General features: G+C 41.7%; 1 protein-coding gene across 1 annotated transcript in view; it reads right to left on the reverse strand.

Moving 5' to 3' along the window:
* F5 (coagulation factor V) overlaps positions 1 to 13646 on the reverse strand; it is a 77192-nt gene that overhangs the window by 51200 nt on the left and 12346 nt on the right. The window contains 2 exon segments of the mRNA XM_028864411.2: positions 1181 to 1393; positions 12926 to 13048. Of these exon segments, the coding sequence (XP_028720244.1) occupies positions 1181 to 1393; positions 12926 to 13048 (336 nt within the window).

Raw genomic sequence — 13646 nt, forward strand, 5'->3', positions numbered from 1 at the left:
AACTATGATACGTGCCAGGCAAATGTGTTTAGATTGGTCTGTCTGAGAAAGTTCTGGGAAAGGGCTGCTCTGTCAATATTTGGTATGTGCTTACTGGAGTTTATTTACATGTGTTTCTGATCATGTTTTTCTGAACTCAAACAACCTTCCTTGGATCATTGCTTTCTTTCTTTCATTCATGTATAAAAGTACTCTGAAACTGATGTAAAATGGTCTACAGCATTAGACTGCAGTCCACCTCATTCTTTAAGGTCCTCAGATTCCAGGTCTCAAAGACACACATCTGCATAGGTCAGCAAAAGTCGACACTCACAAAATCTGTGGGCGTCACCTAAAGGGTTCAACTTGTTTGTAAGAAAGCAAGCCAAGGGCTGGAGAGATGGCTCAGAGGTTAAGAACTGGCTGTTCTTCCAGAGGTCCTGAGTTCAAATCCCAGCACCCACATGGTGGCTCACAACTATCTGTAATGAGATCTGGCTCCTTCTTCTGGCCTACAGGGATACATGGAAACAGAACACTGTATACACAATAAGTAAATAAATCTTTTTTTAAAAAAAAAAAAAAAGAAAAGAAAGAAAGAAAGAAAGAAAGCCGAGCTGGGAATGGTGGCTCACACCTGTAATCCTACCACTTGGGAAGCTGAGGGAGAAATATCACTGTGAGTTCAAGGCCTTGCTTACTAAAAAAATAAAAGACAACTAACCAACTAACTAACCAACCAACCAACCAACTAAGCAACCAACCCACCCTCAACCAAATCACAACAGAGGAAGAGAGCTGGGGTATACACGCTTATAAACCAAATCAAAACGAACCTCAGCGAGGCCAGTTGTCCCAGCCAGTGTCCTTTCCAGGAACTCTCCCAGGGAGTAGGGTGCTGTGCACTTTTAAAATAAATAGACCTGGCCTTGAGGTAAAGATTACTCTCATACAAACATGCCCGCACGATGTCAGAACAGACCTGAAGGAAATAGCCAGGCCTAAGATGATGGGAGGTTTTAGAAGAGACAGGAAAGCCAGGACCAGGTACCATTTTCTCTCATTCATGATCTGGTCTCCACGGTGTTCTCCTGCCTCACTTACAGGAAGGCACCAAGGTTCTCCCAAGTCTTATCCCAGGATCATCTCCCAGCCACCCCAGCATCTTTGCTGGGGTTGAATCTGGTATTATTGCTTTTACCTTTCTTACAGATAAGCAGAGGTCCAATCAGCCCCGAGTTGAAATCCTGGGTCAGGTTTTCATAGGAGTAGTAGATGTGGGTGAGGCACGGAGGGTCATCGGGTGTGGGCCCGCTGTCCTCAGTGATGAGCCACACATAGGTGTACTCTTCTCCAGGAGCCACAACATCATCCATCCTCTCCGCTGGGAATGTGTGGTCAGGATAGGAAGCTCCTGAAGAATAACAGCCACAGAGACATCTGGAGTTTTCCATCATTCTCCAGTGTGGACAACACTAGGTGAGCTCTCTGCAAATTACCTGCTTTTCACAGCAACTTTCCTAATCAGAAAGAGACATATACTTACTTCTATCCCCACATCTACACAATACTATGATGACCTGAAGAATAATCGCTACTAGCAAAGATTAGTTAAGATTGACTAAGTTAGTTTTTGGCACATTGGAACAATTGTTTATGTGTAATCAGAGACTCAAATCACATTTCATCAGTAAACCATCTTCTAATATGAGAATCAGGATGCTTTCCTCAGAGTCCTTCAGGAGTCATGCTACCTTACTATCAGCATGGGATGTGTGCACTCTTTACATATTGTTTTGTTTGGCACTGAAAATATCATGTCTTCTTTCCCACTGCAATCATTCCCAGACCTTTTTTGTTTGTTTGTTTGTTTGTTTCTCAGTCGCTCCTTGGCAATAGGCTTAGTCTCACTCTTCTCCATATCCCAGTCTCAGCCTCTAGCTCCTGTATGCCATCTACTCCTTGGGAATATGAAAGCAGTCTGTCCCAGAAGTGAAGATACCTCACTTCACTGTGCAAAGACCCATCGGCAACCTACACATACTGGGTGTTCCCTCCAGCAGCAGGGGGGCAATGTAGAAACGAGTCTTCCGCTTTTGAAGAAGAACCTATGTTAAAGGGAGTTGGGAGGGTTGAGACACGGTAGAGATGGAGCAAGTGAGAGCAGGAAGGGAGAGGTCAGGGTTCTAGGCAATCAAGGGACGCTGGCTTCCTCTTTGCCAGCAGTGGTCCCCATTCAACTAAGCCAAGTGGTTCACGGCTGTCAGCTGATGCCAAGATTCTCTTTGAGATGCAGTTACCTTTGGTAAAAGACGAAACTATTGGAGCACAGGGAATCTAGCCTGAAGTGTTTTATGTGGTGGGCCAAGGGCCAGTGGGAACTGTTCTTCCTGAATGGATTGCACTTTTGAAAAGAGGAATGCTTGGTTTCGGCCTTGCTCTCCCTTTCTTTCTCTCCCCATCCCCATCCTCCCCAGCCTCCCTCCTGCCATTTCCTTTGATTGATATGTAACAGAGTTCACCAAATTTAAATATGAAACTTGGTGAGCTTTAACCAATGTGTACTGTCTGATAGCCAGTCACAGTGAACATAGAGAATGGTTCTTTTGTTCAAAGTATCCTTACGATACCTGTAATCCATGCTCTCTCCTACCCAGGCCAAGAAGCTGTTCGCCTGCTTTCTTTCACTAAAACTCTGTTTTTATACCATGTCATATAAATAAGATGATATTTTGTGTGTCCGTTTGTGTTTGATATGTGTCTTATTAGGGTTTCTATTGCTGTTGGAAAACACACCGTAAGCAACTCCAGAAGGAAAGCGGTTCGCTGCAGCTTGTACCTCTCAGGTCACACTCCATTGCTGAGGGAAGTCAGGACAGGAACCTGGACGCGGGGTCTTAGGCAGAAACCATGGAGGGGTGCTGTTTACTGTCTGGCTCTCCATGGTTTGCTCTGCCTGCTTTCTTATAGCACCCAGGACCACCTGCCGAGGGATGGCACCTCCCACAGTGGGCTGGGCCTCTCACATCAATCATCGACTAAGACAATACCTCACTGGCTGTTTTTATAGATCCCAGAGTTCATAGCTTACTAAGATGGATTACTTTCTTCCCCCAGTCCTGTGCATAGAATCTTCCAGTACTATGAAAGCTAGCCAGTGGAGCAGGAGCTTCCGGGTTAGTTCCAGCTTGATTTCCTCATGTCCTATAACTCAAGTATATCCCGCCACACCATTTTAAGGGTGCCCCTCACTGTCACATGATTTGCACTGATCACAGAGCAAGAAGTCTGCTACCATTTCTTAACTTTGCCCTCCCTGTGTACGGTGTCTGTTTTTCTGACTACTTGCAATAGTTTTGCTTTATCATTGGTTTTTGGCCATTTGGCCAAGAGATGCTCTGTTGTGATTTTCTTCCTATTCCTACTTCTTGGCTTTGTCAATTCCTTTTTTTATTTTAATTAAAAAAATTCATATTATAATTTGAAAACATTCTTTCCTCTGCCTTACTTCCCACTAGATTATCCCCACTCCCTACCCATCCAGCTTTGTGATTTCTCTCTCTCTCTCTCTCTCTCTCTCTCTCTCTCTCTCTCTCTGAAAAACAACCAGGAAGAAAGAAAAATACAAAAAACAAAAATCAAAAATCAAAACAGAAAAACTGACTAATAAAAAGAAAAGTCAATAAGACAAAAATATCAAAATAAAAGAGCATGCACACACACACACACACACACCAATACAACAACAACAACAAAACTCATCTCAAAACACAGAGTCCATTTAGTGTTGGCCCACTACTCCTGGAATGGGGCTTGTCCTGGAGTATGGTTGATATACCCAGTGTCACTCTATTGAAGAAATTAATTTTCTCTTCCTCAGCAGGTACCAGTTGTGAATAGCTTCTTAGTGAAGGGTGGGACCTCACTTCTCCTTCTCAGTGCTGGAATTTTGCCTGCTTTGAACCTGTGTGGGTCTTATGCATGTTGTCACAGACTCTGAGTTCATATGCACATTAGTTTTGTGTCTGGAAGACACTGTTTCCTGGGAGTCATCCACCACCTCTGACTCTAAATTTTTTCCACCTCTCCCTTCACATAAATCCCTGGGCCTTGAGGGAAGGAGCTTGGAAAAGACATCCTATTTAAGACAGGGTACCCCAAAGTCTCTGGCTCTCTGTACACTGCCCAGTTGTGGGCCTCTGTGTTGATTCTCATCTACTGCAAGAAGCAGCTTCTCTGATGATGGCTGAGCAATGCATTGAACTATGGGTACAGCAGTATTTTATTAGGAGTCATTTTATCACTCTGTTCCTTTAGCAGGACAAGAGTAGTGGATTTTCCCCGAGGGTCCATGATCCATCTAGTCTCAGGTTCTTGCCCACTTGTAATCAAGAAGTGATTGGTAACCACCATGACAGCTGTGTCCCTCTTGTACCAGTATATCTTGTGGGTAGAGCAGGTCTCTGTTTAGGTTGCAGGGTTTGTAGTTGAATGAAACTGATAATTATTTCTCCTCTGGTAGTGTGCAAAGAACCTTCCAGAATCATGAATGCTAGTCATTAGGGGTGAACGCTAATCTAGTTGGGGGACCGGCTCAACTTCTCTGTGCTCAGTAACATAAGTACATTGTATCTTCAGCAGCAGGGTCTTACCATCAGGCTATGTACAGTAACCGACAGCCTGTGATACTGGGGGCAGGTAGGTTCTTATCAGGCCTTTCTTCATCTGCAGATCTGTAGTCTACACCACATCGGAAAAGTTTTAAGCGATTCTTTCCTTCAAGCTCTTTTTCTGCCCCTACCACTTCCGGGACCCAACTAAACACGTTATACCACTTGATAGTGTGCCACAGTTCACCTGTGCTCTGCTCACCACATGACAGTGTGTCACAGTTCACCCATGCTCTGCTAATCTTCAGTCTTATCTTTTAAAATTTTAAACAGTTTTTTAATACATGAATATTCTCTAACAGTTTCTTCACACCATCTAATGTGTTAATGATATCATTTGGTACCCTTTCTCATTTCAGCTATGATGTTTAAGTACAGAAGTTACATTCGGGTATTTTCTAATCTCCTGTCTCTCTCCTGATCATGCTCCTGTTTATCTCTACTTTATGGAACACAATGGAGAGACTCAGAAACAGTTCCCTAAATTGTTATATTGCAGCAGAGCTCGCCTTCCTATCTAGTTGTACCTTGCCTCAAACCATCTTCAGAAAATCTACCCACTCAAGATGTGGCAAGTTTTCATGGCATCAGCATGCATCTGTATTCTCCAGGTAGGAGTGGGAAACAAGGCACCTAGTATGGTCAACGGTGGCGGGGAGTTCAGGTGCTGCAGTGTGTGTATCGATGGTCTGCATAGGGTCTAAGCACAGAAGCCATGCAAGGGAAGAATTGAGAAGTTATGTCTAGATTCACCTATTTCACCAAATGTTTAACATTGTCCATAATGCCACATTTGATAGATGTATCCCAGCTTCTCTCTGGCCTCTTCTGTGATTTTTGTCGTTTGCTCTGTATCGATCACCCATGCCTGCTGCCTGTTCCCCAGACATGCCCAGTGCTATGGTACTCAGCGGCTCTGCATATACAGTTCTTCCTGTTTAGAGCATTCTTGCTCCGTTTCATCCTTTAGATAAAAGCATGCTCATCTTTCTGAAGCCAACACAAACACCGGTTACTTCTCTTTTCATCTCTGATTCTGTGATATATATTTGCTTTTATAGTACTCATCACTATTTAAAAATTAAATATTTGTGATATATTCTTTCCTAGTGGGTTATAATTTTTAGCTTTCTACACATTTTGATTGCTGGAGTGTGGGCGCCTTGACAGAAGGGGTTAGGCGTGCATGTTCAGTATCTCTGGTGTCTTCTCCAGCCTATAGGAACCACAGAATATATGTTCAATGCATGTTTGCTGTAATGTGACAATTTAAGGTCCTGTGGGCTATAGCCAATGTCACTATAGCTTATAGATGTAATCTGTTGGGATTGCATGATACAAAAGTAAATTAAAAGCCACCATTAAAAACTGTATTATTTTAGAAAACTGAATATATTATTTTGGACCATACATCATTGATTGCTTTAAAAAAAAACACAATGCAAATCTCAGAGATCTGGTAGCATAGCCAAATTCTGGCATAAAGTCTGTCTGATCCAGAGTGTTGGCTGTGGTTTGTTTTTTAGTTTCTGCTCACTAATGTTCATTACAATCATTTTTCATCTAACTAGCCACTTGGTTGTCATAGACACCTGAGACTATGACTCTTTTTTTTTTTTTTTTTTGGTTTTTCGAGACAGGGTTTCTCTGTGGAACTTTGCGCTTTTCCTGGATCTTTCTCTGTAGACCAGGCTGGCCTCGAACTCACAAAGATCCGCCTGCCTCTGCCTCCCAAGTGCTGGGGTTAAAGGTGTCGCCACCACCGCCCGGCGAGACTATGACTCTTGTTCTAGGGTAAAGATCAACCACCAAGTGTTTTACATCTATCCCACCACAAGAGGTTTAACACTAGCTAATAACTAATATTTGCTATGAGATAAACTTCCACTTCAATGATCAACAGGACTTGAATGTTAACAATGATCAGGAGCTGAGGAAAGACAAAAGCTTCAGTAACTCCCCATGAGTTATAACATTAACTCTAAATAAAGAGTCTATGAGGAAGACTCTCAGAGGACAAACAGGAAGCTTTATCTCGGAAATCTCTGAAGCACAAACAGGACTGATAAGGAGGCCACCTTCCCAGGTCAGACTTTGTGCAGCAACTGGTAGGCATGTGGTTCCTTGAGCTGCCCTATGCGAGGCATGCATGCTGGCCCTTACTCAGTGATCTTCCTCCACAGTCTCCTGGGATAAAACATGGTGTTTCTCAGCTTGATGCTCCCACTGTTCTAGCTGCTAAGACCCCACAGGGGGTTCCTAGTGTGGGAAGTAACATCTTCCTGTTGCCTTTCCATGCTCTCCAAAAGACAGAATGTGGCCTCCTTTGCAGGGTAAGAGGTTGTCAGATAAAATGCCTGCTTAGCTTTTAGATGTCTGATTTGACACAGCTCACTCCTTCTCTGACTCTATGCTACATATGGTGGTGATGTTCTTTTTAAAATTATTTGGGGGGCTGGAGAAATGGCTTAGAGGTTAAGAGTACTGACTGCTCTTCCAGAGGTCCTGAGTTCAATTCCCAGCAACCACATGGTGGCTCACAACCATCTGTAATAAGGTCTGGTGCCCTCTTCTGGTCATACATGCTGTATACATAATAAATAAATAAATCTTAAAAAAAATTATTTGGTTGTGTTCACATATGTATATGTAATATGTAGGTATATGTATATGATTGTACAGGTGCAACATATACCCATGTGCATGTAGAGGCTGATGTTGACACTAGGTATCTTCCTCGGTGGTTTCCATCTTATATACATTGAGGCAGGGTCTCTTACTTGAAACCAGAATTCACTGACTCAGTAGTCTGCTTAGTCCTCTGTCTCTACCTCCTAACCCCTGGGATGACAGGAGGTCTGCCACACCCACATCCCCTGCTGGGGATCCAAATCCCTGTGCTCTCACTTATACAATAAGCATTTTATACACGGAGCCATTTCCTATCACAATTTATGATTAGATATTTGTTAGATTATGTGAATCATGATATCTTTTCCAGCTAGGTTGAGGAGGAAGGCATCTGAACTTTGACATCAAAGTCAAAATTTTGTGTTGTACCCCTGATAATTTCAGAAGGGCTCTTAATAACCTTTAAAGCCCTTTACCTTAAATTAAGATGAAATAATTCATCTTTTAGAGTTACTGTTTTTGATGGGTGGTGGAGACTAGAACACACACCCCCCCACACACACACACAAACACACACACACTTTCTAATGTCTTTGTGTTTTTGACACAGGGTCTCCAGGGTCTTGTTCCATATCCCAAGCTGTCATGCCAACCACAATCCCTCCGGCTCAGCTTCTCGAGTGCCGACATCGCAGATCCAACCCTATGTTCAGACGAGACATATCTTAGTGCTCTTGTGTCCTAGCCCATCTGAGAAAACTGAGATTGGGTGGATTTAGGTTGCCATAACAGAGGGCCCTAGACTGGGGAGCATCTAAGCATAGCCATTCCTCATGGTAGAGGCTAGATGTGAATTTTAACATGGTGGTGCCCTCATGAGGCCCCTCCCTGGTACCGACTGCTCTCTTCATTACATTCACATCTGGTATACAGAGGGTGAAATAGCTCCACTTATGGTTCCATTTATAAGGGTACAAAACCCCCATGAGGGTTGTAACTCCATGACGTAAGTCCCTCTCAAAGGCCCCACCCTTGATACGGTCTCATTGAGGATCAGGTTTCCAACACATGAAATTGGGAAAACACAAACATTGAATCTATATCAGTAATGTATTTTAAGGTGAGGAAAAATTATTATTATTATTTTTTTAAATTTTATTTTATTTTACAATACTATTCAGTTCTATATAATAGCCACAGATTCCCTTGTTCTCTCCCTTCCTGCCCCCCTCCCCTTCCCCCCAACCCACCCCCCATTCCCACCTCCTCCAGATCAAGGTCTCCCCCAGGACTGGGATCGACCTGATAAATTCAGTCTAGGCAGGTCCAGTCCTCTCCTCCCAGATTGAGCCAAGCATCCCTGCATAAGTCCCAGGTTTCAAACAGCTAACTCATGCAATGAGCCCAGGACCTGGTACCACTGCCTAGATGCCTCCCAAACAGATCAAGCCAATCGACTGTCTCGCCTGGAAGATCCAACTACAGTCCTCCGCTCTACCAACTGAGCTATCGAAGGACCCACGGAAAAATTATAATAAGACAATGCAACTGCTTATAATTGCCCACAAAATTAATACGTTTCTGAGCAAAAGGAAGCTAACACAGTGTCCTTCTCTCTAGTAAACTATCAGTCCTTCAGTTTAGCCCAGCAATGATTACCATGACTCCCACCACCACCTCAAGCATCCCTGGTGCTGTGCCCAGTGCAGATGCAAAGGAGAGAGGGTAAGTATGTGATGGTGCTGCAGTTATGACGGCTTTGACCTCTGTTTACTTCCCATAGCTACTCAATGCCGAGGCCACAATCAGAACATGCTGCTTGTCTTGAAGAAGAACCTGTATAAGAATTGCCTTCTAGGTGTGTGACTGGTTTTCCTTGTGTCATCAAATTTATTTGTGAAAATTTAATTATGTTTGGTGGGTTTTAAAATCTGTACAAAACAGGATGCTAAGACATGCACGTAGGTACTGAAACAAGGTTGCTATGGCAACACAAATAGATGTCCACAAGGAGAACTTTACTTCTCATTTTAATGTAAAATAGCATTTTGTATAATTGAATTGTAATTTTAATTAAGTTTAAAAGGTGAATTTTGGATACCTGGAAATAAATAGTGAACAGTAGATTTGCACATGGGATGTAGTTTGTACGTATACACAGGATTACTACTAGGGTAATTGGAAAATACTTTTATTAGTTCTTTTATTCTTTTCATAGCAGATTATTTTAATTTTAGAATAAAACAGAAATGTTATATTTCTCATTTTATAGCCCATATAATCTAAAACAAAATAGATGCAGCTATTTAGAGGAAGTGTTTATGAAACGTGGTTTGTTTGTTTTGTTTTGGTAAATCTGATTTTGACTTTGTAATCAAAATAAAGTCAAACTCTAAATTGAAAAAAGAGAAAGGGACAGGATGGACTGCGAGAGGGCACAGAAAACCTTGTTCGTCCTGAGGTAGAGTAACCCCCTTACACAAGAGTTCTCATTCATTTTGTATTTACTCAGTTCTGTTCATTTTCTGCTCAGTCCACACTCATCTTTATAACATGTTTACTTCTGCCATGAGGTACTAATTATTTTCAAAGAAGCCCCCACTATGTTTTAAAATGTGAAATGGTGCATGCAAGCTTTGGGACAGTGGAGTTCTGTAAAGAGACTCTGGTTACCCTTTAGGGCGTTCATTCATTAAATCTCCCTTGTTACTTTTTTTTTTTTTTAATAAACTCTTTCTTCCCCATTTATTAAACACAGTGAATGTCTCTGTGCATGCAAAGATCCAGGATATTCCCTTAGAAGCTGTAATTTAGACAATGGGCACATTAATGCTGGTGTTATAGAATGAACTTGATTCTACTGCATAGACATCAAAGGGTTTTCAAAATGAAAAATGCAGATTCTTTTGTGATTTATGAGAATTTTTATTCATCATTACAATTTGTTTCATACTTGGTAAAAATAAATAAATAAACTAGTGTCAGGAATTGGAATGCTATGGAAAATCCTTGAAGACTAAGTTTTCATATACAGAATTTTGCAACACTTAGATGCAAAATACAATTCTTATTGGATTTTTTAGATTTAGGGCTCTAGCTTACTAGAAGATGGTTAAATATAATGGAATTATAACATTAAATATAATTTAAAGCATTTTATAAACCACTAAAAACAATTTTGTGGTATCGTACAATGCAACTCCACAGGTAAATACAAGAATATAAATCAAATAAAAGAATACTATCAAGGGTCTGGGAATGAAGCTCAGTGGTACAGTGCTTGCCCAGCATGTTGAGATGCTGGGTCTGGTCCCCAGCGCGCGCGCGCGCGCGCGCACACACACACACACACACACACACACACACACACACACACTGGAAGGGGGGAGGAAAGGAGGGAGAGAGAGAGACAGAGAGACAGAGAGAGACAGGGAGACAGAGAGAGACAGAGAAGGAGGGAGGAGAGAAGAGGAAGAGAGATAGAGAGGAAAAGAAAGAATAATAGCAGTATTAAGACTTACCATGAAACAGACTTTCTTAAAATAATCACTCAAATATACCTTACCAATAGTGCAATGCATGCTACTTTCAGACTTTTGGAAATTAAATTAAATCTTATTTCAATTTAAATTATTTTAGTGATAGGAAATTTGAGTTTTTACAGTGGTGTGTGTGTGTGTGTGCATGGGTGGAAGCCAGAGGACCTCTGACAACCTGATCACTCTTGCCCTTCATCCCTTGAGACAGAGTTTCTTAGTGAATATGGAGCTCAGCTGGTGACCAGTAAGCCCTAGAGAGATCCTGTCTCTGTTTCCTGTCCTCCAGCACTGAAGGTTATAGATGCAACTGGCCATGCCTTGCTTTTTCTGGGAGTTCTGGAAATTTGAACTCAGGTGCCCATGTTTGCTCAGCTGCTGAGCTGTCTTCCAAGACCTGATTCAAAGCTTAAAAAATTCAATACCATTAGAAAGGAATTGTAAGCATTTCCACAAACTAGCTTGTGTATTCTGTCCAACAGGGGAACCCATCTGCAACCTACCTACCATTATGGCTTCTAAACACTATACTTATTGTCTCTGTCTCAAACTGTCCCTCTATTGAATGTTTACTTCTGAGATAAAGAATTTGGACTTTCACATTGCTGGTTCGCCATGTAGCTAGTGTATCCCCACCAAAATAGGTCCAACCATAGAGGTAGACAATAGGTGAGTACTAGATACAGATGGGGAGATACCACATTTTAATATAGAAGGACATGATACAATGGACTGGAGGCTTGTCTCCACATGAAGGAAACTATGTACTAAGTATACATCTTGTTTCCCAGGGAAGCTTTTGTTTCCTCCTTATCTGCATTTACTGTTTTTGAATTTATGGGAATATAGGCACTCATACACAATGCTAAGAAGCTACAAATAGATGTGCTGGGGGCATGTTCACTAATTTTGTTTCACAAACGCTTGCTGACTGAGTAATAGAAGGTCAAATAAACATTCAAGGAAGATGGGTGATGTTGCAAGGTCCATTCCCTCTGCAAACAACTGAGTTGAGGGGCAGAGTCCACAACTCTTACCTTCTCCCACATTGTAAGTGGCACTTGAAAGGGACAGTTTGATCATGCTGCTGTTCCCTCCCCATGCTTTGCATTGCTAAACGTTGGTTTAGAAACCTCATAAGTAGACTAACCACTGTATGAATTTAGGTGACGCAGAGGAGACTCCTGTGCACAATGTCTCATCCAGGAACTTGCCAATTGTTCCAATTTTTTTCTCTGTTGCTGTGATAAAACACTGACCAAAAGCAACTTGGGAAGGAAAGGTTTACCTGGATTACGGATTACAGTCCATTGTGGAGGGAGCCAAGGCAGGAACTCAAGGCAGTAACTGAAGCAGAGATCACTGAAGAACTCTACTCACGGGTTTGCATCCCTGGCTTGCTCAGCCACCTTTTTTTTATACAGCCTAGGCTCACTGCCCAGGGGTAGCACCATCCACAGTGGGCCTCACATATCAATGAACAGTTAAGAAAATGCTCTACAGACAAGCCCACAAGCAAATCTTAAGGAGGCAATTCCTCAATTACAATATATTCTTTCCAAGGCAGCATATATCTTATTGTCTGCAAAGGTGAAAGTATTTAGTAGCTGGCTTTTTATAAAAAAATGTTTGCTCACCCTTAATTACCATGGGGCTTGTTTGTGCCTATTAGAACTCATAGGAGCAGGGGAAGGAAGTATAGTAGCCATGGAGTTCAACTAGAATGCATTTGCCCTCCACTTGTCTGTGTGATGATAATTCTTGTTTGTATTTACTGTAGAAACATGGACTTATCTCTGCCTAAAACCATCCTAGAATGTATTGTCATTCCCATTTTAAGATGAACATATGGAATTCAGAGAGATCAGATGATTTTTCCCACCCACCTTACTAGGAGGTAAGGAGGTATTCTGGTACTTAGGAGACTTTAAACCATTAGTTTTCATCTCTGAAATGGAGAGCAGGATCAATTTTTATAATGACAATTTTCAGGAAAGAAATTTCTCTAAGAGTGCATGGTTAACAGTATTAGTTTTAAAAAAATATTTAGCAATAATATTAAAGAGATCTACCCTTTTTCTTGTCAGAGGAATAATAAATTCGTCTTACCTTCTGAAAATTTACTGTATTTAATTCCTTGAGGATGGATGCTTACAGGCTTGTCTGCTTTGTTTTTGAAGTGAACTTTCATGATGTCTCCAACTTCAGCATATAAAGTAGGTCCAAGAAGTCCTATGGGAGGAGAAATTTGAAATTGTTTACATTCAGGATCATCAAAGACACAGCTGCTAAGCAGGAGGGACACACGGAAAGGTCCCAAGGTGATTGCCACCATCCTTCTGGTCCTGAAGTTGGCTTGCTCCTTTTGAACTTGACTTAATCCATCTCCTGACCTTTGTGTCTTTGTCGCCCCATCAACCCCACCATGGCTTATTCAATGACAATGAACCACAAATCCTTGGCCTTAACCCAAAGCAACTCCAAAGACTTGAGAGACAGTTTGCTCCAGACCCTACCCATTCTCATGTGATGTCTTTTCTTACACATTTTAGTCTCCACTCTCCCATGAATCTGAGTGCAACTAATGAGTAAATCACACCATTCTTTGGTACTCATGCAAGTTCAACAATCCCCAAATTCCTAAGACCTTATTGAAAATGACTTTACTGTATTTAAGGAAAGCCGTGGCGTTGCTCCTCACACCAATTTTACAATATCAAGGAAAAAATGAGAAGTGAGCAGGTGTAGGGGGTGGGAGGATCCATGGGCTATCATGGATTTCTTCTACATGGAATAGCAAGCCATTTAAACATTGTATAGTATAGACATG

Source organism: Peromyscus leucopus, chromosome 15 (assembly GCF_004664715.2).
Source record: "Peromyscus leucopus breed LL Stock chromosome 15, UCI_PerLeu_2.1, whole genome shotgun sequence".
Classification (NCBI taxonomy): domain Eukaryota; kingdom Metazoa; phylum Chordata; class Mammalia; order Rodentia; family Cricetidae; genus Peromyscus; species Peromyscus leucopus.